Source organism: Helianthus annuus, chromosome 4, assembly GCF_002127325.2.
Source record: "Helianthus annuus cultivar XRQ/B chromosome 4, HanXRQr2.0-SUNRISE, whole genome shotgun sequence".
In the NCBI taxonomy this organism is placed as follows: domain Eukaryota; kingdom Viridiplantae; phylum Streptophyta; class Magnoliopsida; order Asterales; family Asteraceae; genus Helianthus; species Helianthus annuus.
Window position 1 is genome coordinate 106,178,728 of NC_035436.2, and position 24,349 is coordinate 106,203,076.

The following is a 24,349-nucleotide window of genomic DNA, read 5'->3' on the forward strand; positions in this document are numbered from 1 at the left end:
CAATGTGATTGATGGCTAAGGTCCTGGTATGTCACACGCCTCGCGGGGGTTTTCCGCATGTGGTATTTTGGGGGTGTGACAAAGAGAGGGGCCGAAAACGTGGTGGCTGATCATCTTTCGCGTCTAGAGGACCCCAAGGGAGAAGAGATTCGTGAGGAGGAGATAGGGGATACATTCCCTCACGAGTTAATCGAGTTTGTAGAGGCCGAGAAGGAGGGATTGCCTTGGTATTGTGACTTAGCAAATTATCTTTCTAGTGGCAACATTGTGAGAGGAACAGCCACACAACAACGTAGGAAATTCCTTAGTGAATCGAGAAAGTATGTGTGGGACGATCCTTTTCTCTTTAGGATGGGGGGAGATATGATTCTTAGACGATGCGTGTCAAGAGAGGAGGGGTGGAACATCATTAAACATGTACATGAAGGCCTCACGGGAGTCCATCATGGATCATATGCCACCGCTCAAAAGGTATTTGATTGTGGCTTTTATTGGCCTAGCGTACTTCGTGATGTCGTAGAGTTCGTGAAAACATGTGATGCTTGTCAACGAACTGGCAACATTTCAGCCAAAGATGAGATGCCTCAAAACCCGATCAAGTATTAGAGGTTTTTTATGTTTGGGGCATCGATTTCATCGGACCCTTTCCCAACTCCAAAGGAAACCGTTATATACTTATGGCGATTGACGACGTGTCTAAGTGGGTAGAGGCTCAAGCTCTTCCTACAAATGAAGCCCGAGTAGTCTTGAAATTCCTTAAGAAACTCTTCTCCCTATTCGGTACACCAAAAGCTTTAATTAGTGACCGTGGTACTCACTTTTGCAATGCATTGATGGAAAAACTGCTTGCATGCTACGGAGACACTCATCATTTGTCTACCGCATATCATCCAAAGACAAGTGGTCAAGTGGAGAATGCGAATCGCGATATCAAACGAATCTTAAAGAAAATAGTTGGTAAGAATAGGAAGGATTGGTCCGACAAGCTAGACGATGCATTCTGGGCATTTAGAACCGCCTACAAGACACCTTTAGGAACCACACCATTCATGATCGTCTATGGAAAAGCATGTCACCTTCCCGTAGAGTTAGAACATAGAGCGCTTTGGGCATTGAAGACCGTTAATCTTGACATGACCGAAGCCGCTAGGAAACATTTCTTTCAAATCCATGAGCTTGAGGAGCTTAGGGATGTGGCTTATGCTCGATCGTGGGGAATCAAGGAGAAAACGAAAGTTCTAATGATCGCAAGTTGAGGAAAGTTAAAGAGTTTAGCAATGGTGATAAAGTGCTTCTTTACAACTCAAGATTGAAGTTATTTGCGGGAAGTTGAAATCGAAGTGGTCGGGACCTTATATGGTTCATTACGTGTTTCCGTATGGAGCGGTAGAGATCATGGTTGAGACGGATGGCCGAAGTTGGAAGGTGAATGGTCATCGGTTGAAGCACTACATTGGAGGAGCGATAAACAAGAACGAGATGGAGGAAACTCCTCTCGAAATCCCATCTAAAGCCGCCAATTAGTGTTTTGGGATGAAACCTCAAGTGTAGAGTATGTACCGTTTGTAATTTCGTTATTTTTCAAAATTTCTCATAGTTTTTCGTGTCTTTGTTCCGTGTGTTTGAGAAATTTTGCAGGAATCATACCATCGAGGAGCTAAATTTGCGAAGAAAACGACATTCCAGGTAAGTCCCAATACTTAGAAAAATTTGGGATAGCTTGGGAAGGATTGGTAAGAGTTGAAAATTTTTCTAAGGCATAAAACTCAAAAATTTACGCAACTTACTGTCAAAAACATGTTGTCGCGTCACGCCACGGTGAAAAGGACCTCCGGTGGCACTACGCGACCCCTAGGGCCAAATAACACGTCTGAACCGAGTTGTGGCGTTGCGCAACGATGTCTAACATCCTCTGTGGCGCTACGCGACACCTATACTTGAACCTTTAATCTGAACCCACCTGTGGCGCTATGCCACAACTCCCTTTATTCTTCGTAGCGTCGCGCGACGATATAAAGAAACGAATAAATCCCTTTAAGTCAGTTCTCTTCCCCAAAAACCAAACAAAATCCTTGACAGCGACTCCCACCGCCGAACACACATATCCTCACCATATTCCACCAATTTCCCACCATATTTCACCATTTTTACAGCCCTGTGACCAGAATCCTTCCCTCTACAAAACCCACCGAAAATTTTTACACTCGGGCCGCTAATTTTCTTCGATTCGGGACACACCATTAGCGAAATTTTTAAGTTTTCTCTTCCACAAATCACCAAATCAAGTATGTTCTTTGCACTATTCTCTTATATTTATCGATTAGCTTGTTAGTTTGAGTCTTTGTATATGTTAGATTGTGTCGGTTTTGTGGTTTCTGGTGTCAGGTCAGTCGAGTCGATGTTGAGTCCGTATGTTAGGTTGTCGAGTCAGTCTTGTCTAGTCAGTCCGTATGTATGTGTTTCGTCAGTTCGTGTCGAGTCCATTGTGTGGTCTCTATGGTGGGTCAGTCTAGTGTCGAACCGACTTAGTTTGCGTCTAGTGTTCTTAGGTTAGTTAGTATAGTTCTTATTTGGGGTGCGGATGGTTTGGTTTGGAGTTTGATTCGGAGCTTGTCAAGGTTACAATGTCGGTTATGATTTAAAAAGTTTCAACTCTTATTATGAAGAGGTCGTTTTAGTATCGATATATGGGTGAGGGTGGTGTCGGTTTGGGATATTGAATGAGTTTTGATGTTGATTGATAGGTTGATTGTAGTAGCCGCTTTCGTTCGCGTTTCCGAGATTAGGAGTTTTTTTTGCTGAGCGCGTTTCGAATTGGAGGGCTTATGTGGAAACGATTGGCACTTTGACAGTCTCACATATCAGCTAAGTCGTTTCCCTTGTATTCTTTTGTATTTTATTTCTTTATTTCGTCTTTAGTTTTTGGTTTTTAGTGTTTAGGTAGTTTTTGAGTCGTATTTCCATTCTTGCATTAGGGACAATGTAATCTTTAAGTGTGGGGATGAGAAACATGTAAATAATCGAGTTATAAAATTGATAAAATACAAAAAATTAAAAAATTTGAAAAAAAAAAAACCCAAAAAAATTGAAAAATCAGAAAAATGTCTTTTGAAATGAGAAGTTTGCATATTAAAACGGAAAATGATAGAAAAGATGAATTTTTGGTTGGGTTCGAATAATAATAATATGAGATAAGATAAATCGAGCTTTTGTCTAGTTAGGGATATGTGGATAGGCCCGGGTTTGGTTTTAAGTCCCTTTGAGTTAATACACCTTAATTGTTGGTCTGCTAGTGGGTTTTCGCCTAGGAGATATGGGAAATTGAAACCTCCAATAAGAGTATAAGGGATACTGTTATAAGTTAAAACCACTAGAATTTTTTATCATGAAAAAAATAGTGAAAAAATAGAAAAAATGAGCTAGAAACTGAATGAAAGTAGTGCAGTCTATGTAGTCTGGGTTGGGGATAGCGACTCTACAGCCGGAATACCTCTTGGTTTGGGAAAGCAACGTCTACGCTCATTGAAAAAGAAAAAAAAAGAAAAGAAAAAAAAAGAAATAAAATGGAAAAAAGAAAAAATTAGATTGTAAATTCTCTTGGTTTTGATATAAGACAGTTGGGAATTGGTTTAGTGATCGTTCATTTAGTTCTATAAGCTTGAGGCGGGAGTAGGTGGACTGTAGATTCTAGCGTGAGACCCTAGGTAGATTGACCGCACTTAAATTAAATTCACATGATACAGGTTTAAGACCGGATTTGGGTTTAAAGGGACAAGTATATTCGCAATCGCGGCTAACGCAAGCTTTGGTTTTAATAAAATATAAATATGCCTTTGACCCGAGTGACTATTCATCTCTGATTCTGTTGCACAATTCTTTTTCGAGGATGAAAAAAGAGTAAGTGTGGGGATATTTGATGTATTGCAAAATACATCTTTTATTCGTGTACAGTTTGTATAGTTTCTCGTTATATTAGTTTAGTTTTCATTAAAATGTGCATACTATTGATCAGATTGTGTTTTGCAGGTCTTGGTAGTTAATATTGCTGAAAATTGAGTGGAAACGAGCCAAAATGCTGAAACACCAAGTCCCGGAACGAGCTGAAAGGAGTTAGAATAAATTTTTGAAGTTTTGAGAAGTTGAGGCTGGGCAAATTTCGTGCAAGTCTGTCCATTTTGAGTTTTCACGTCACGCCACAAGGAGACCTCTTCACCGTCGCGCCCCGCCAAGAATTAAATAAGAATTTCTGGTTTTTTCTACTGTCGCACTACGCGACCTCATAGGGTGATACCCGTCACGCGACGTGACGGGGTGTTTAATAGAGTTTTCTCCGTTGCTGATTAGGGTTACGTATAAAATCCCAAGAAACTCATTATCAAAACCCTAACGACAAATTGAGAGCATCTTAGGCGAATTTTGGAGCATTCATTGAGCAAGAGCGGAGATTTTGAAGCTTTGGAATCATTGGTACGACTTCGAGACGAACGATTGAAGAGTGCATGTGTTTTCTAGTTCTTTGTTTTTGTTTTTTCTTACGAAACTTGTTACAATGAATGCTTGTTTGATTATCTTTGATTCGTTTTCATTACTTAACATGCTCGGCTTGAATGGATTGATATAGAGTTTCATCCTTTTTGTTAATTGCATGTATTTTATGGATTGATTGTGTTTAGTAAACAGTTTGGTCTATTGATTTGATGTGCATGCGTACTTTGATTTGGTTTCTTGTTATCAATTGCTTCGTATATGATTCTTGTTGATGGTCTTTATCACATAATAGAGTCGTGCTAGGGTTTTAGATTTTGGTGAGTGTCTATATCACATAATAAATCTTAACTCTTTAGGGAGAATTGGCCAATAACCCCTAGAAGTAATTGTTAGTGATTTGCTAGATTTTAGTGTTCTACTAGTCCTTATAGCTGGAAGGTGCGGGTCTATTGATAGGTCTTACCCGGTGAACTGCTTTAGACAGTCCTTGGAAAAGGTTGTGCCTTAGTTGCCTCGTCGGTTTATTAGTCTATCAAGTCAAATTGAGAAATCCAAGCCACCCTAGATCTATAATTGGAAAAGAGTAGGTCAATATTAGGGTACTTCAACAATATTTAGACAACTAGAAAGACTTCTAATAACCGGTAGGATTAACGGCCTAGGTAGCGCCATAAGTTTCACCTCGAGGAGGGTTGAGGGGTTAGTTGGTGTCTTAATAGGTTTAGTATCATAAGATCCCGGTTCCATAAATCATGTAGTTAGCTTAATCGGTATTCTCTTAAAATCAATCTAGGATTCTAGTCTAGGTGGTCTCGTTCATCATATAAGAAAAGCCTTTGCTTTATTTCATATTAGTCTAGTTTTAGTTTATTAATCAGTTTAAATAGATTTTCTTAGATTTTTCCGTACCCCCCCCCATAAACAATTAAACAAGGTTCGGTCATGTCTGTCAGTGTCTATTATAGTCTAGTTTACGTGATAAATAGAGTCTCGTGGTTCGATATCCAGACTTCCCAGACTTCCTAGGGTTATACTACAGTGCGTCATGTATCACTCGTGGTTCGGAGTTTTCATGCCTTTTTTTCTCTGATCATCTTTTCGCACATGACTCGTGCGTCATGTATCACTCATGCGCGTGTAAGACTCTTGCGACTGACTTTGGGCGCGCGTACGACTCCTACGCTCTAGGTGGTGCACGCGTACGACTCTTGCGCTCCAATAAGATGATTTAAAACTTTCGATCCAAATTATTCATTTCTTCAATTTTTTACTCTCATCATCTCTCAACATATGACTCATGCGTCGCATACCACCTGTGCATGTGTAAGATTCATGTGTTTCACTTTGGTACGCGTGTACGACTCTTGCGTCCCAACACGCTGATTACAATTTTTCAATCCAAAATTCTCATTTCTTTAAATTTGATGATGAAACCACTTCTAACAGGTACAGAAATCAATTTTGGTCAAGAATAGATCTTCAATTTGACATTTCATTCGGGAATGGATCTCCAATTTTGATTTTACGTCTAAAACACATAAATCATGAGCGTAGGTGATTCAATCAACGATTAAATCGATTAAATCGGTACCGAAGCTCTGATACGAATTAAAAGTTCAGGATACGTTGTTTAGACGGAAGTTTGGATAGAAATAAACTAATTTGGTAGAAATGTCGGCAGCATAACAGCTAGTCAACATAGATTTATTAACTTCCATTTCATATCGATAGAGTATACTACATTAAGCCTTGTTGAAGAACATTCGATCCTCTCTCAAATCTCAAAGTTCCAAACTTATGAGCTCATGTGCATCACTAGCCTATATACAGGCATAGGACAGCTAGCGCATATCTCTTACGCGCGTATGACTTACGCATACGCATGACTCCTGTGCGCGTATGATTCTTGTGCTTCTCTCACACACGAAATTATACAATATTCAACACATTCTCCATCTAACCTATTCTCTTAGTAACAGACACATAAAATGCATCAACATTTTTCCTAAACCCAATACTTTTAATATAGTTCCCCAAAGTTTAATTGTGTTAATATTTCATTTTATTTTGTACTCTATTTTTTCTAAACCAACCCAAACTCATTTAGGTTTGGATCGGCGTTGCCCAAACCAATTTGATATGTTTCTAAAATGTTCTAGTTTGGCCCGAACTTGGAACTTGGAATGACCCATTACTCTAGGGGTGAGCAGAAAACTGAAATAACCGAACCGTAACCCAAATAACCGACAAAACCAAACCGAAAAACCGAACCGAAACAAAAACCGACGGTTTGATTTTTAGATTTTTAATAATCGAAAATTTTGGTTTGGTTTCTGGATAACCATTTTCAATACCCGAAAAAAACCGAGCCGAACAGAAATGAAAAAACATATTTTTTATGTTTAAGTTTAAGTGTTTAACCCATGCTATTAGAAATTCTTAATTTTATTCTTGAATATTAAGTACTTATAATAAAATACATTAAGATGTTTATTAATAATTGAGATGATTTATTTATTGCTTATAACAAATAACAAAATTTAATATAAAAATTAAACAATCTTCAAAATCCTAATAAAAACTTTGAAGAAACATAAAAATAGATTAGAAGGTTAGGTTTATGTAAACATTTTTAGTTAAAAAGATTAAGTATAACAACTTAAATGTAACCATATACGAAATATTCTTAAATTTTGAATTATACTTTTTTTTTAATCTTACTTACTTTTATTTCAAAAACCGAAATAACTGAAAAACCGAACCGAACCGGTGTAAAAACCGAAAAACTGAAACCGAAAAGAACCGAAACCGAACGGTTTTGAAAAATCGAAAACCGACATTTCGGTTTCGGTTTTGATTTTGCCTAAAAACCGAACCAAACCGAACCGTGTACACCCCTACATTACTCAATCCGACCCGTCCATTTTGTCAGGCTATGCCCCGCTTATCCTAATAAATCCTGATTAAGATGATACCTTTAAGTTCTTTTGGGAAATCAGGCTGGTTTTCAGGTAGGGCATTACGAATTGCAGGTACCTGCTTGTATGACTCACTCAACCTAGATAGAAGAGGGTAATTACTCTGCACAAAAAAAAATGCAATCGTAAACCTTACACACAAAACTAAAAGTGGTAACACTAATATAATAATTCCACATGTAAAGATACAATACATACAATATCAAAGTTGTATCTCTCTAATGTACCAATGATCTGGGGAGCGAGAAGCACATCAACCTGCCTATATACGTTAGTAAGTATATAATTTATAAGAATACAATATTTGTATCCAATGCGAAAGAAACAATAATTACCAGGCAAATATCATCTCCGGTTGCATACTTTCCCGCATGATCTTTTACTAAAATCTCCAAAGCTACATTGGTTTACATGCAAAAATTTGAAGGATTTAATCATAATTAAATGGTTGGTTTGGTTGGGTCAAGGAAAATGAAAGGTTAAATGAAAGAGATTAAAATCCGTCAATAAAGGATGGAGATATACGAGTATAGAAACGCTAGAGATAATTAAAGAGATTTGTTTATTTATATGATTCCATATTAGTAGGAGCAAGGTTGTCTTAGTATAGATATATTGTTAAGGTGTTGTAATCTATGTGGTATTCGGTCATTATAATAGAAAAGAGTTGTGTCCTTAGATTTGGGTTACAAAACCTGGTTATTGTTGAATCCAATTATTTCCAACAAAATATTATAATAGAAAAGAGTTGTGTCCTTAGATTTAGGTCACAAAACCTGGTTATTGGTTATTGTTGAATCCAATTATTTCCAACAAAATCAAAATATTTTTCTATGAACAGGTGGCTTAGGAAAGAAATTTGTGTTTTTATTTAATTTTTGAAGTGAAATGTAAAATTAAGGTAAATGGTTGGGCCCTTGGGTGGTATGTGACTATCATCAAAGTCACTAACAACATATAACTAAGAGTATTCACATCCTTTTCCATATATATCTGTGAGTGGGTTTTTCTTATTATAAGAAGTGGCTATAAGTGTAGGTGAGAAATAATAATGCTGTTCATCTGTATATTGGGGTTGGGGGACTGTTTGCCACCATTATTTTTTTTTAATATTTTTTGAAAATGGTTGTGAGTGGAGAAGAGAGAAATATAATGATAAAGGAATAAAATTATTAAATAATTGAAAATGAGAGAGAAAAGACAACGATTTTTCGTGTAATTATAGGAATAAGGATAAAGGAAGGGATGTGAGTGCTCTAACAGGTTTAGGATAACAATCTGTTTTTTTGATATATTTATATTATATTATAATACATGAAGTATGGGTATCTTAAAATTTAAATAATACAACCATAGTTGCTTAAGGTACAAGACATAATACACATGTGACCCACTTTTTTGGGAATATATATATATATATATATATATATATATATATATATATATATATATATATCTTTTAAACAAAAATATTTATACTTTTGTCCCACAACTTTACTCACTTCTCGATAAATAATAATCACTTTCTCTCTCTTATTTTAAACCAACTACCCTAATGATTTTTAAACGGTCATAACTATTTTCATATGTTAATAATTTTTTTTAAATTACACCACAAAGCAATTTGTTGTCTTTAATTTTAATATAATACTACTATAGTTTTTAGTTAAAGAAAAAATTATATGTTACGTGATTAACTGTGTCTATGGGAGTAATAACTGACCCGTTAACTGAAATGAAAACAGACGATAATCAACTAGAATCAACTGATTTAACCAAAAATTATTTATCATTTTTTTGTACCCTTGGTTAACTGAAATAACCGAAGATAAGTAATTGTATTTTCATACATTTCTAGCTTTTATACCTCCATTTTATGTATATATATCTCACTTTCATCTTTTTTATATATTTATACATCTATTATATGTATCCATACCCTATTTCATGTATTGATCATACTTATTAACGGCACTAGGCGCACTCAAGGCGCATAGGCCTCGCTCGGGGCCTAGGCGCAAAGCGCAAGAAAAGCGAGGGCCTGAGAAAATAAAAACGTACAACGGAAAAAATAAAAGATATTTTATGTATAAGAAAATTAACACTATTATTCAAATAAAATAAATTAAAGCTATTATATAACATTTAATATAATTTATTTAATACTAAAAGCTCTAAAAATATTAGTGTAGAAAAGTGATTTTCGTTTAGATAAAAGTAGAAATCTAGTTGGAATCTTGTTGGAATTTAGAGAAATTAGGCGGAAACTCTCCAAAATCTAGAATCTCACCGGAACCTGCTCCGGAACCATCACCTGGAAAATTAAAGCGCAATTGTCTCGCCTCGCTTGGAAAATGGGTCTAGACGCAAGAAGCGATGGCTTTTAACAACTATTGTATTGATATCTCAATTTTATGAAATTAACCCATGTAAGGTTTGGGTTACTAATAGAACCGAAAATCGACAATCTAACCAAGTAAACCGGACCGATTAACAAAAAATTGTCTGACTAATAAAGTAGAGTAACTGATGACTTTGGTGTCGTCTTTTTTTTTTTTTTTTTTTGTGCCGGAGATCATCTTCACGAAGAAGATCAAGGGCTTTTTCTCCATGACATATCGTCTTTGTTGGTTGTTGTTCAACATTCTCAGATTTGTTTGTCATGCATTAAAGTTTTGACCAAGCAAAACCAACACATAATTTAGTTTTAGCATCCCCCACTTGTGGCGTAGTGGTAGGAGGTTTGAGTTTTCCAATGGAGAGAAACTCAAGTTCAATTCCTACTTGTGTCATATTGGGGTGGATATAGGCAATGAAGGATTTGGACTAGGCCTTGTGTGAGGTTGTCAGTTCGATTCCCGAGCCCAATCAGGTTTTCATCCCACCTTGTGTTACGCCAGAGAGTTCTGCTCTTGTTGTAGCACAACGACTGTGAAGTGGCAGCCGGCGGTATGGTTTCCCGGGGGAAAACGCCCAAAAAAGCCAAACTTTGAAGCCAGCGCGGGACAATACGAGGCTCTCCGATTTGAAGAGTGTGGTAACCTTATACATAAAGTTCATCATTCAAAAAAAAAATCTTATTTTAAGAGCTGAGGATCCAGATAGCAAACCCAAGATCCTGAATACAAAATATAACATTTTCATAAGCACCTAACCTCATTTTCTAATTTTGGTTATTAAGTTCATCTTACAATTTTTTTTGACCAAAACAATGGTGTTTTAGTAGTTAAAAGGTGTTTTGTGTGAAATCGATAACCTGAATCTCTCTGGTGGGAGTCGTTTTTCCTTAATTAGTTAACACTTTTCTTGATTAATTTTACAATTTCTTTCAAATTAATCAAAATCCCCAAATCACATTAGTAATAATTATATAAACAACGTAGTTAAACGTTAACCACATATTCTCAGTGGAGATGACCTTAATTACATGTTCTCATATAAGTATTTAAGCTATTAAAATACTAGCTTTTTTATTAGCTCACGACAACTACAGCCCTGCGGTCCGACTTACCTACTTTTACCTGCAACTTCAAAAATCACCTAAAAACACGTATGGATTCCTAAACCAGCTATTGATGCAAATAGTTTAGAAATTTTTCAGTTATAATTTATTATGAGAATAGCAAGAAAGAAATATGTTTACCAGCAAAGCCTTTTCCAATATGCTTATGAACCCATGTAATCCTTTCGTCAGGACCAATGTTATCTCTGATGTAAGCCTGAAACTCATAATTATATATAAAATTTAGTGAGGAGTTTACAAATTAACAAGAATGAATGAATAAATAAATAAATAAATAAATAAATAAATAAATAAATAAATAAATAAATAAATAAGGGGTTGTTTGGCAATGTTGTGTTTAGCCATTAAGAGGCCTGATCGATTAAAGGGTAGTCTTTAATAGGTCAGCATGTTTCTAAAACTTACCCAAGCTCTATTAACTATTATGATGTGTCTTTTAAGTGAACCAAACACATTTTACCTCTGGCCGATTTAGACGTAGCTTCTTAATGAAATCATTAATTGGCGACCAAACAACCCCTAAATTAGGTTTACTCACCAAAATAGGTATCCTTAAAGTAGGTTGTATGGTTGAAGAGATAATATTTGCAGCCTAAACAGACATATCATATACCAGAATTCAAATAAACACATTGAACATATTCATATGTGAAATCGATTCTTATATCTTACCTGATAATTTATTGCTCTTTTCTTAAGGTCATGAGGTAACAAAGGATGCTGAGGGTACTTGTCATCAAGGTACTGTATCATAGGAAAAGAAAAGTGTCTTGCTAGAGAGCTTTAGAGTTAACATGAAGATAATTTTGAAGTTACTAACCAATATGATCGCAGAAGATTCAGCAAGCACCATGTCACCATCTAAAAGAGTAGGCACAAACCCCATAGGGCTGATTTTTAAAAACTCTATGCATACAGGAACGAAATTAAGTTACACATGCTCGACCCCTCATTTCATTAGGCTTTCTCAAGAGGAACTTACAGATTTTCTTTTGGCTGCCTAAGTGGAACGTGGTCCCTCATCATGACACCCAAAGCGTGGAGTCTTCTCTCATCCACAACTACAACCCCCAAACAGAATGATGGTATTTGAGATCATACATTCCTTCCTTATGACCTGTTAAAATCCATGCTAAAATGTGTCAATTTAATGTTGCAAACATTTTGTAGTTAACATCGTTTTAATATTTTATGTAGAGGCAACATTGTACATGTGCTCAAGGACAAAGGGCTGATGGGCTAAACTTTAAGTTGTTGAAAATGTCTTAATGGGCTTAATTGAAGAGTTGTGGTGTTAAGGGCCTGCATATATAACGATAATAACTAGTGATTTTAACTCGACCTCAACATCAAGGCCGTACTACATCAGATGATCAGCATCATGCTTCTCTATGTCTTTTGATCAGTCTTGTATTTATCTCTGTATCCTTTGTTCATATTTCTGTTCATGTGTCTCGTTGTTGATCCATTGTTGGATCTGATCCAGTGTTGGATCTTGTAATTTGGTGATTTCAACTGATATTCTTTTCGGTTGATCTTGTATTTTGTATTTGTGATTTAGATCTTACATAAGTAAGATCTAGGGTTTCGGTTGGGTGTTTTTGGTTTGGGTTAACTAATAAAAGTTTTACGTCACCGTTTTGTCGCTTCTCTTGTGTTTCGTATTGTTTCTTGTGTTGTGTGTTGAGAAATCATACCATTTGACATGGTATCAGAGCTTGCTCTGATCGATTATCATCGATTGATAGATTTTGGTTCTTCCGCTGGTTTGGTACGTTTCGCTACTTGGAATTGTTTGTTTTGAATCCCAGAGATTTGGTCATATTTGGTTCATCACACATCTGGCATGATTGATATGTTGGTGTTAGGGTTTCGATTAAAACCCTAGTTGTCTTTGTTCTTGACTGGCGATCTTGGTGCATTCATATTTGTAGAAGTTCTTACATCAGGTATAGGATCTTGTTACAACGGATTGGTATTCTTACCTCTATAAGCGCTGTAAGTCTCTCTGTCTTAACTCTGTATTTTTTGTTACACCATTATCAGTTCAGTTCTGTTAGGCATTCTGTTAGGCATTCTATGACTGTCTTAACTCTGTACTTTTTGTTGTTGCATTCAAGTAGTGCATATTTTGTGGTTGTGTTATACGAACTTATGTACTCTACTAGGTATAAATGACTGTTAGTTGTTGATTAATACTCTACACCGTGTTTTTTTCTTACACTGGCTTTGTTTACTGTAGAGGATGTCATGATTAATTGCTAATGTTTTAGGAGTTTAATAATCATGTTACTGGAGTACACATATAGTTTCATAAATAAGAAAAACCAACCCATGTCTAGATGTACAGTTAAGAATTTCTCAGAAAACTTTCAACTGAATGATTGAGTGGAGTTGTTGTGTAAAGATGAAAAAAAATGATTATGTTTTTTATCCTTCAAGGTATAACAGCAAATCATATATATTTTTCACTTTGTTTAAAATGAGTTTTCATGGGTATGCCAATATGGTTAACTAACATATTCTTGTTTTGGTAGTTTTGTATGTTTTCAGTGGGTTGCTTGTGTGGTGTTTTTTTGTATATGAAATATCTGTAAATTACATGATCTCGATGTTGTCTTTGATGGAGGATTGGTGTGCATGCGCGACATGTTTGTTTTATAGTTCATATATGTCGGTTTCTCATTTTGAGATGTATCTGGAAGATTTGATGTGAATGAGTTTTACTATAACTTACTTCCATGCCTGTTTTTTCTTCTTATAAGTTTTCTTAGTGGTGTGTTCTTTGTTTTTTGTGTCACTGAACTGTTCATAAGCATCAAATACACGGTACTTCATAAAAAATAAATAGTATATCACTATGGTGACTAGTTTGATAATCTCCGAATGTTTGTATTGTTTAAAGTATGTCATTGCATGAAAGATGCTTTGTCCTTGTAATGAGCTTTCATGAAACTTGTTACTGTACTAAAAAAAAAACTAAAATTTTGTTATAAAACCCCTGGGATTTGATTCCTATCTGAATCCCCTTGTTAGAATCTCTCTTTTAAGGTTTCGATATCCCTGCACCACTTGCAATTTGTTGCACATCATTCATCCATTTTCAATTCTTCACAAGCATGATTTCAACTTGTTATCCGTTACTGATTATCTTTTTCATTTCTACTACTTGTTTTTTCTACACATATAAATATCGAATATTGTATTACAATTTCGTACAAAAATTAGATAGTATGTGTAGAGTCTGTACCGGTATTGTTACTTGGATCCTAGGGTTATGGAAATGTAGGTTGAGCTATAGCTCTTGAGTCTGATTTTTGGCGTTCCGTTGTGTTCTTGTGTTTGAATCTGAATCTGAATCTGCTTTTATTACCTTATTAGTGTCTGTTCTGCTTAGATCTTTTGTTGAAGTGCGTACAGGTCAGATCTGGTGAGGGTCTGTTCAATTCTGATGTGACACAAACTCTAAGTAGAGCTTGTTGAAGTTTGGAAGTAGATTGCCTAACTTCTTTTTCTGAAGACCTGTGTTAGTCTCTGGAACCCTAGAAGGTTCAGGGCAAACTAACCGGGTGTGCTTAATTGTGGCTTGACCAGATTGTGTAGTTCTTGAAAACTACAAACTTGGTCTCTCTAGAAGTTAAACACACCCTCTGTAAGATCTTTCTAATTATGTCCTGTTTTATTTTTGTTGATTGAATTAGTTGAAGTCGGGGTAGTGAGGACCGGCATCTACTTGATTGTTCATTTGTTTTGTGTTCTTGTCTGTCTATCATCTGTATTTTTTCCGTGGTGATTCATTTTTCATTGGTTGTGTTCACAGTTGTTGTATTGGTTCCGTGTCTTAGATTGTGGCTCCTGAGTAAAGGCATGTACAGGCACCTTAGAGTGATGAACCTGGAATCTTGTCTCTGACTCAGGTTCGCCGTAGAGTTGTTTGCTTCTGATTATCTTTTACTTCTGTGAGTTGTTCTCTGTTTGGATTGTAGTTGTTTATCTGCTTCTTTTGTTGGATTATTCTGTGATATTTCTGTCTGTTCAGGTACTGTCTTGAATGTTGTTAAATGGCCTTTTGTTGCAGTCTCTATGTCTGCTTGTCTATAATCTTGTTTGTGAGGTTAGTTGAGCTGTGTGGTTCATGTTTAACCAGTAGTATAGTCAAGATTATTGTGTATATGTGATAGCCTTGTATGTTATCTCTTGTGAGATGTATTTTTTCTGGTTGAAACTTGTGTTTAATCAGGATTTGTTTGGCTGTGTCTTATTGTCTTGTGTATGTCTCATTATTCTTAAGCCTTGTGTGTGAGATATTATATCATGTGATTTTGTATTTCATTATTTGTTTAGGTTGAATTTGTTGTCTGATATAAAAGTGTGTACTTCTCTTGTATTAGTGATAGTATGAATCTTGTGATTCCGTATTTCTTGTAAAGCTGTAAAAGTTTTTTATCAAGTCAGATTAGACTTTGAATTCTTCACAAGTATAGTCTTTCGGACTTAGTTTCGAATTCTTAAAAATTGTGTGATTCATTGTTCAATTAGAATATATTTTCTAGTTGTTTTATCACACGTGGCATTTTGTCTAGAACTTGTGGTCTTTGTGAGTTTGTCTTTATCTTGGGCTTTATAAAATTGTTCTTCAACTGTGGTCTGTATGTTTTTTCGTCCATATTCTTGTTGTATGGTTAGTCGAATCATGTGGTTCGAGTGTTTTCTAACCAATTGTATTTTTCAAGATTGTTCTTGATTGTTTTGATAGCCGTGTTTGCTCCTTGGTGAGATGTCTTTCTAATTGTAAAATCGTATGATTTTCTAATTCAATTAGATGTTTTTTTGGCTGTTAACTCTGATGTAGAATTGTGTGATTCTCATTTTATATATATAAATCATGAGATTCAATTTTGAGTGATTCGTGTTCTTATGAAGTTGTAAAAGTTTTTGATCAAATCAAATGTGTCCTTAAGTTCTTTACAAGTTTTTCTTACATGAATCCAAATTTTTCAAATCTGTTTATGAATTTAGAAGTTGTATGACTTTTATCGTTTTGAATCGTGTGATTTAAGTGTTCAGACGTTGTTCTGAGTTGTATAGAGTCGTGTGACTCTTGGTTTTACCATATATGTGTTTGATATGGTTGTTGAATCGTGTGATTCGTTGTTTAACTAGAATATGTCTTCTAGTTGTTTTATCATATATGTTATATATCTTCTGGTGGTGTTGTTGAATAATGTGGTTTTTTTTTATAAATATGAAATGAGTTTTTGGCACATTGACATTCATAGCTTTATATGAGCATGTCCCCCATTTGTGATTTATAAAAAAAAACACGATCTAGCTCATTGCATGCTTTGAGATCATTTTCGAGTAGCATTGTTAGGGTTTCAGTAATACTCTTTGATCATTCTTGTTTGTTCCCTCTCGTGTTTTCTAGATCTAGAGTTTGTTTGTGATTTTACATGTAGTAGAGTTTATCTCCTGATAGACTTACTTAGTGAGAGTTCTAATTTCAGATCCTCTTGCTAATGATATGTGTTTGGGTGTGAGTTTTTCTTGATTTGTAAGTTGAATAAAGTTCCGATTTACCATTTTTTTGACATATAAATCATGGAAATAGGTTGTTGGCCTTTTATCATTATCTTTTTGTATCTGAAATTAATTGTATTTAGAATATGGTTTGTTTTTTTTCGTTCTTAGTGTTTTGGAAGTTTGTTTCTTCTAGTCCAGATATGATTTTCGATTTTCGATTGAGGTTTTAAAGTTCACCAATTTAAAATGTTGATACTGGCATAGCTGCACTTCTTAATGTTTACAAGATGATCAAGAGTTAGTTTTCAGAATGTGATGAGCTTGATATGGATATGAGTGGTATTTCGACGGACGATGAGTGGTTCTCTACATGTGGTTTGAAAAAGTGAACCGTAAAGGAAGCAGGCATGGTCAGAATCAAACCGAAATGTTCAGGGAAGTCTCTACATATCTAGTTTTTTTTTGTTTATGTATGAATGCATTTCTTCTCAATTTCATATTATTCATATTCTTCATAAGATACATATTGACTCTGTCGTCTTTAAAGATCTTGTTACAAGTAAAGTTGGATTATTTTAATTTGAATGGAAGTCACTTGTTTTTATAGAAAATTACCTTTGTTGAAAAGAGATGCTATGTCTTTGATGTGTTTGCAGCATGAAATTGAGGGGGGATGTTAAAATCCATGCTAAAATGTGTCAATTTAATGTTGCAAACATTTTGTAGTTAACATCGTTTTAATATTTTATGTAGAGGCAACATTGTACATGTGCTCAAGGACAAAGGGCTGATGGGCTAAACTTTAAGTTGTTGAAAATGTCTTAATGGGCTTAATTGAAGAGTTGTGGTGTTAAGGGCCTGCATATATAACGATAATAACTAGTGATTTTAACTCGACCTCAACATCAAGGCCGTACTACATCAGATGATCAGCATCATGCTTCTCTATGTCTTTTGATCAGTCTTGTATTTATCTCTGTATCCTTTGTTCATATTTCTGTTCATGTGTCTCGTTGTTGATCCATTGTTGGATCTGATCCAGTGTTGGATCTTGTAATTTGGTGATTTCAACTGATATTCTTTTCGGTTGATCTTGTATTTTGTATTTGTGATTTAGATCTTACATAAGTAAGATCTAGGGTTTCGGTTGGGTGTTTTTGGTTTGGGTTAACTAATAAAAGTTTTACGTCACCGTTTTGTCGCTTCTCTTGTGTTTCGTATTGTTTCTTGTGTTGTGTGTTGAGAAATCATACCATTTGACATGACCACTAATATATACTTCGTATAGACGAACTATGTGAAATTTCCATATGTTGTCAATAGATAAATCCTACACCGTTCGAATGCGCACTAGGTCATAAGGAACGTCCACCTCACATACCATCAAACGTGTTTTCAATATTGGTTGGGTGGTTGAGAGGAGAACTAGTGTGCTCGGGTGGGAGAAAACATTCGTGTCGATTGTTATTAGGAATCAGACAGTGGAACATAAAGAAACTACATGCGGAAGTCGGACATATGATATGTGAAACACATATGATATGTTTGGTGAGTACACATAATCAGACAGGAGAAAACATAAGTATCGATTGCTATATGTGAAACACATATGATATGTTTCCATTTAACGATGATCCATACTTGAATTTGGTAACAAATCATAAGTTTCAACTAACATCAACATGTAAGTAGATTACTGCGCTTAGCTTAATTTAAATGAAATAACTTTATTACCAGGACGGCTCTGCTCTCCTTTGAACACATTAATGGATTTGCATTCATAATCAAGTCCTATCAAAAAAACAAAATATTCATATAAAGTGTATTTAAATAACGTCTATATTCCGTTAAAGGAAAATAAGAAAACCTTTCAAGTTGAGAGCAATTCGAACACTAAATGAGGGATGGCTTATGAAACAAGAGTAGAGTTGCAACTTCTTTTCACCATTAGTCATCTACAGAAAGAATCAAGGTGAGAATCAATGAGGATAGCCTTTGCATGTGTTTCTGGTGTGATTCTTTATTTTTTTCCTTTTCCAATTTTCTTTTCTTAATAATTTAATTCTTTATAATTAACTTCCGCACTTAAGTTCGATAACTTCTTTTAAAAAAATATTGCCGGTGCCATGGCGTACCCTAACAAACCGACCATTTGTGGTGTGATATATATGCATAGTGCATTTATTTAAAGGGGAAAGTGAATATAAGGATGTTAGACATTCAAGGTTAGATGTAAAAGAGGAGCAGTATGAAATCAAGAATCAAATGAATATTTGCAAAGGCATCCTCCAAAAGTTGGACACAAATAGCTTACTGAATACATGAGCAATATTTAGCTTACTCAATACTTTAATTCCCCGTATTTTACCCGTTTCATTTTAATTCTCTACAATTTTACCTGTATCATTTTAATTTTTTATATTTTGACCTGTTACATTTTCATTCTCTATATTTTTACGGACCTTTAGGCCTATTTCAATTTTATTTTCTATACTTGGCCCGTATAATATTTATATTTGGACACACTTTATGTTAAGTCATTATATCTTGACCCGATTGACCCGTTTCTTTTTAATTCGCTATGTTTGGCCTGTCTAATTTCCATTCACCATGTTTGACCTATTTAATTTTAGTTCACTACGGTTTGACATGTTTGACCATAGTGTTGACAGTTGACCTCAGCTAAGTAATTGCAAGTAATTTAAATAAGATCAAGCTAATGCCTCCATGATGGATCAATCAGTTGAATTGCAGGCAGTTTTAATAACAACAATAAACATATTCGACCTAATAAATCCATAATCGGAATCAGATGGGGAAATCAAAGTTAGTGACAAATCAAATTTGATATTCATGGAGATAATGTTAGTTTTCCAAATAAAAACAAATCATAGATTATTTTTAGTTTTAATTTTAATGACACTCATTGTCACCAGGGGCGGACCCACATTGGTGCCACCGGGGTCCCCGGACCCCAATCTTTTAAAAAAAAAATAGTAGATTCGATATATTAAATTGTATATGGACCCCATAAATACAATTAGGTGGACACCATAGATATGAAAAGAAAGGTGGTCTAGTGGTAAATCTCTCTTTTTTCCACCAAGAGGTCATGGGTTCAATCCTTGATAAGCCCATTTTTCTTATTTTTTTTTAAAATCTAGTTCAAACCTCACTTTAACTCGACCCGAACGAGGACCGACCCGAAGATGGACCCCATTGAAATAAAATCCTGGGTCCGCCACTGATTGTCACCATGACCCTCCACATCAGCATCATGTTACTCACTTCTAATTCATCATCCAAAACCACTACCCTAACCTAACGGTGTGATCATGACACAAACCACAATGGTTGCCACGGTTTAATCCATGCCAACCATGGTGGATGAGACAAAGAGGTAATGTAGCAATCCATTAATGATCTTACGTAGCGATTGATGACCCAACCCATCCCCCACACCCTTTAGGCGTATTGAGAGTTTCGCATCTAGCCATGGATTAGTAAGAGTCTCTTTTTCACTTTCCCCTTATAATAAACTGGTACATGTTGGATATCCACTACCTTTGATAATCTTTCTTAGACTATCCACTATCACAACCCAACCCAACCCAACCCAACTCAACCCAACCCAACCCAACTCAATCTTTTATTAAAATACTAATTTCTCTCTCTTCTACCCAAGGTTGGAGAACTCGCTAGTCGCTAGCGGGTCGGTGAGGTAGGGACTAGCGACTACTCGGGATTACTCGGGATTAATCGGATCGAACTTTTTATGTATAATTTTAAGTTTTTATACATATATACATATATTTTTATACGTATTTTTTTAAGTGGACAAATTTTGACCGGAATCTGGGAGGTTTTGGCCGGAATATGTGTTTTTTCCGATTTTTTTCTAATTTTTTCCGATTTTTTTTGTTTTTTCCCGATTTTTCCCGATTTTTTCTGATTTTTCCCGACCGACTAGTCGCGATTAGGGCCGACTAGGGCTGATTAGGGCCGACTAGGCCGACTAGCGATTTTTTTACTGATTAGCTGAAAACTACTCAGTTGATGGGCGACTAGCGACTAGTCGGCGATTAATCGCCGGCTAGTCGCGATTTTTGCAACCATGCTTCTACCTACACAACCCAACCCAACCCAATTCAATTTTTCATCCACATTCACAACCCAACCTAAACTAATATTTTATTATAAAGAAAAGAAGTAAAATAATAAATAAAGGAAAAAAATTAAATATTATAAAGAAATACGAGTTAAATAATAGAAAAAAGAATAAAGAATTACATATTATGTTGGTTGTTGGTTGCAACCATTGGTTGCCACACCAACCTGGTCGTCCACTAATTTCAATTATTTGATTAAAATGATATCCTTCAATTTTGTTCTGCTCTTCACATGGCGACAGGTTGTGCAATTTGGTCACCATAATGACTAGTCTTACCTTATGTATATATGTATTTTATGAAACAGACCAATATATATACGGAGAGAGGGACGGACGTACCATGTGGATTTTGGAATTGATGCAGACAATAGAAAAGAAACCTTTGAACCTATACTAACTTTGTCCAAAAGAAAAGAGACAACAAATGCCAACCTAAGGCACTTATAAAGAAGAATGCCTACTTAACGCCCACATATTTTGAAAATCGTAGGAGAGACACAACTACTACGTGGGTCCTCAAGAATTAGAAAAAAGATAATGCAGAACAAGTAGGGGTGAGCAAAAGGCAAAATCCGACCCTACCTAATCATTACCCGACCCGATCCGAGAACGGATCAAACATAAAATACATAACCGATTCACTACCCTAAATATTGGGTCGGTTCCGGGTTTTTATGTAATCGGGTTTGTCGGGTACCAAGTATAAGAACTGACAGGACATATTTCATTTTTCAACATGTTTTGTTATGAACTTGGGAAGGCTACTGTTAAACAGCAAACTTAGCATCAACGTATGTCAAATTTACCTTTTCCAATATCATCAAAATCAGATATTCTTATGATACCTATCGCTAATCAAGTGTATTAAAATAAATATTATATGATTTATTGTTTTCACTTTGACTCTGGAAAGTAAAACTTATTAATATAAATTCTATGCTTTCTTATCGCTTAATCGATTATTCGCCTTATACCTATTGTAATTGTGTTGACTCGAAAAAGTCAATTGTTAAACCTTTATGTTATTCACTTTGACTCTACAAAGTCGACAGTTATACCTTCTTGTTATTCGCTTTGAATGTTATACCTTATTCAATTCGCTTTGACTCGGAAAACAACCATAAAACGACACAAAATAAAAAAATAATGATACATATCAAATCACGTACCTCGTCAATGAATCACAGTAGCAGCCAAGAAGTTGACTACAAATTCAATGCAGATGGTTTCTTTCGTTATACGTATGTATTGAGAAAACATCAAGCAGTCGTTGTATGTTATATATATTAGGGATTCAAGCCCCAATCGCTACTCGGCTATGGCTAATCATTTTTAAGTAACACTTTAGTTCAGTCCATAGGTCCAAGTCGAGTTTCACCATGAAAAGAACCGAGAACCGACCCGGCCTGATTTTATAAAACTGGAACCGATCTAAATACCTAGGTGCTTAGGTTCGGGTCAGGTTGGGTATATTTTCGGTTCGGTTCTCGGTTATTTTGGTTTCGGACCTAAACTTGCTCAACCCTAAGAACAAGGGTAAGGGTAGAGCCCCCACCCTATCGTGTAAGTGTCACATAACTTATGTGGGTTTTACCCTCTACATCAAAAAAGGCACGAGGTGGTGTTAGGAGCATGAAGGGCTTTAAAAAAATCAAGTTCTCAAAGAAATCAAGGGGCAACACCCGTCAACATCTCCATCTCAAAAGGGGCAACGCCCATGTGGAACAAGTGTCCAGGTGGTGTTGGGGCGTGGGGTGGCTCCCACCTCCCCTCGATCTCCACGCTACCACACCTTGTGGTGTAAGTATCAACACTCAACGTTAAGTGTTTTCTTAATATGTTTAATCTTTAAAAACTTTTACTAATTATCAACGTCGTATTTGTATTACAATGTTATAGACACGTATATTACATGGGATTGTACAATTAAACAATATAATTATATAATCTATAAAAACTTCATATAACACTAACGTATTTTTATTAATATATAATAGTTTGCACAACTAACTTGAATTTATCACAAAAAACCATCATATGTTAATTAGTAACACTAAAAATACCATAACATCCTATGTATTATACATATTCAATACTGAAAATTATGTAGTACACAAATATATAAATTATTTATATGACATAAATTACGTATTACATTATATGTAATAATGTATATAAATATCACCCTTATTATTCTGTATCTTTTAAATATAACATTTATTTTATCGTAAATGAAAATAATTTTATTGGTATTTTATTAATTAGATTTATTATTCATATCAATAATTGTTATATGATTTAATTTATAATTGAGTGAATTGCAAGTTTTGTCCTTTATCTTTATACCTAATTTTAAGCGTTGTCCTTTGACTTTAAAGTTATTGAGTTTTGTACTTATTGTTTTAAAATTTTGCACTCTATGCCATTTGGCCCTAACTCAGTTTGTTTTTAACGTTAAATGAGATCATGTAATTGTCACATGAGGGTAATTTTGTAATTTTACCTATTTAATTAAAACAACAGAAAATAAAATGTAAACAAACACAAAACTCTCTCTCTAACCTTTTCTCTCACTAAACTCACACACTCTCTCTCTCTCTTTCTCTCTCTCTTCAACTGTGACATTTGTGCCTCTATGACCATCATACAATTACGAATCCAATGAAATCTTGTATTTCATTCTCGGGATTTGTACAATTACATGTGACAAGTACACACATCAATTTTCGTATGATTCCGAACTCTCGAGAAGCTTTTCTGGAAGTTATATGCAAACTGTTACGTAAACGTAATCAAGTTTAACGCGACATACACTCCGGAATAGTGAAATAAACTTAGCATACCTTAAATAACCTTTAAATAACTTAGAATTAAGTTTTGAAGGGTTTGGTATGGCGAAAAAAGTTTATTCGATCACATGGACTATTTGTGACAAACTGCAAAAGTCTGCCAATTTGTATAGCAACGAACAATCCAGAACGAGATCATAAGCTAAACATACCCTAAATACCCTTAACATAGCTTAGAAATAAGATTTGAGGGGTTCGGTGCCAGAAAATATGCTTATTTGATCAACAGGGACTAAAAGCGTCAAAACCTTGCATAAACGTGCATATCTCGTGTTCTGACCATATCCGGACATCCAAAAATTTTTGTAATCACTAAAATATTTTATTTTAGTGATAGGAATGCAAAAATACCATTCTCCGCACAATTTGGATCATTTTCGCGTCCGTTCGATTTTCGTCGTAATTAACCGAAAAACGCTATCGTACGACCAAACGAACCGACATCCATGATATTTTCAAACATAGTTCAAGTCCCCTATGCTTTAACATCCTTGTAGAGCCTTGAAAATGGGTTAACGGGGGTTAAACGCGTCGAAAAACATGTTTGGAGCATGCATGGGCCTGTTCTGCCAAAAATGAAAGTTCTAGATTGACATAGCTCGCGGGCCGCAACAGCCTAAGCTGTATCTGTTGTGGGGCTCGAGAGCTTCATCTGGCAAAAACTTCCTGAACAGCTTCCAAGCTGTTTGCAGTTGTTTTCTTTGATTGTTTTCAATCTTGTAGGCCATTTTAAGTAACCTCCAAGGCTCCATACCAGGTCCAAACACTTGTAGGACTAGGATCTTTCCTTGAAGGCCACACAATCCACTTGGCAAGA

General features: G+C 35.3%; 2 protein-coding genes and 1 long non-coding RNA gene across 4 annotated transcripts; 2 read left to right on the forward strand and 1 right to left on the reverse strand.

The window, feature by feature from the left end:
• The first annotated feature begins 677 nt into the window (after nt 1–677).
• On the forward strand, nt 678–1,524 carry LOC110898732 (KRAB-A domain-containing protein 2-like). The gene is made up of 2 exons (XM_022145567.1): nt 678–1,235; nt 1,309–1,524. The coding sequence occupies exons 1-2, from the start codon at nt 678–680 to the stop codon at nt 1,522–1,524; spliced, it is 774 nt and encodes a 257-aa protein (XP_022001259.1).
• A 9,311-nt stretch (nt 1,525–10,835) lies between these two features.
• On the reverse strand, nt 10,836–21,105 carry LOC110924881 (glutathione S-transferase 2). Of its 2 annotated transcripts, XM_035989587.1 has the most exons (8): nt 21,023–21,105; nt 18,380–18,467; nt 18,247–18,303; nt 11,810–11,895; nt 11,662–11,733; nt 11,528–11,581; nt 11,110–11,185; nt 10,836–11,026 (listed from the first exon to the last, which is right to left on the reverse strand). In XM_035989587.1, exons 1-8 carry the CDS (start codon nt 21,023–21,025, stop codon nt 11,007–11,009), a joined length of 456 nt encoding a protein of 151 aa, XP_035845480.1. In that variant the 5' UTR covers nt 21,026–21,105; the 3' UTR covers nt 10,836–11,006. The 2 variants fall into 2 exon arrangements, with proteins under 2 accessions (XP_035845480.1, XP_035845481.1); XM_035989588.1 differs by lacking the exon at nt 11,528–11,581.
• On the forward strand, nt 12,109–17,716 carry LOC110924888. Its single transcript, XR_002584410.2, has 2 exons — nt 12,109–12,987; nt 16,777–17,716. It is a non-coding gene; the product is annotated as an uncharacterized LOC110924888 (long non-coding RNA).
• Nucleotides 21,106–24,349: the final 3,244 nt, after the last annotated feature.

Coding starts and splice junctions, on each gene's coding strand:
- LOC110898732 (XM_022145567.1), top strand. CDS start 678: ATGGCGATTGACGACGTGTCTAAGTGGGTAGAGGCTCAAGCTCTTCCT. Junction 1,236..1,308: donor GAATCAAGGAGAAAACGAAA/GTTCTAATGATC, acceptor TTACAACTCAAG/ATTGAAGTTATTTGCGGGAA.
- LOC110924881 (XM_035989587.1), bottom strand. Junction 11,896..18,246: donor AGGAGAGCAGAGCCGTCCTG/GTAATAAAGTTA, acceptor CTGTATGCATAG/AGTTTTTAAAAATCAGCCCT. Junction 11,734..11,809: donor AATCTTCTGCGATCATATTG/GTTAGTAACTTC, acceptor CCTATGATACAG/TACCTTGATGACAAGTACCC.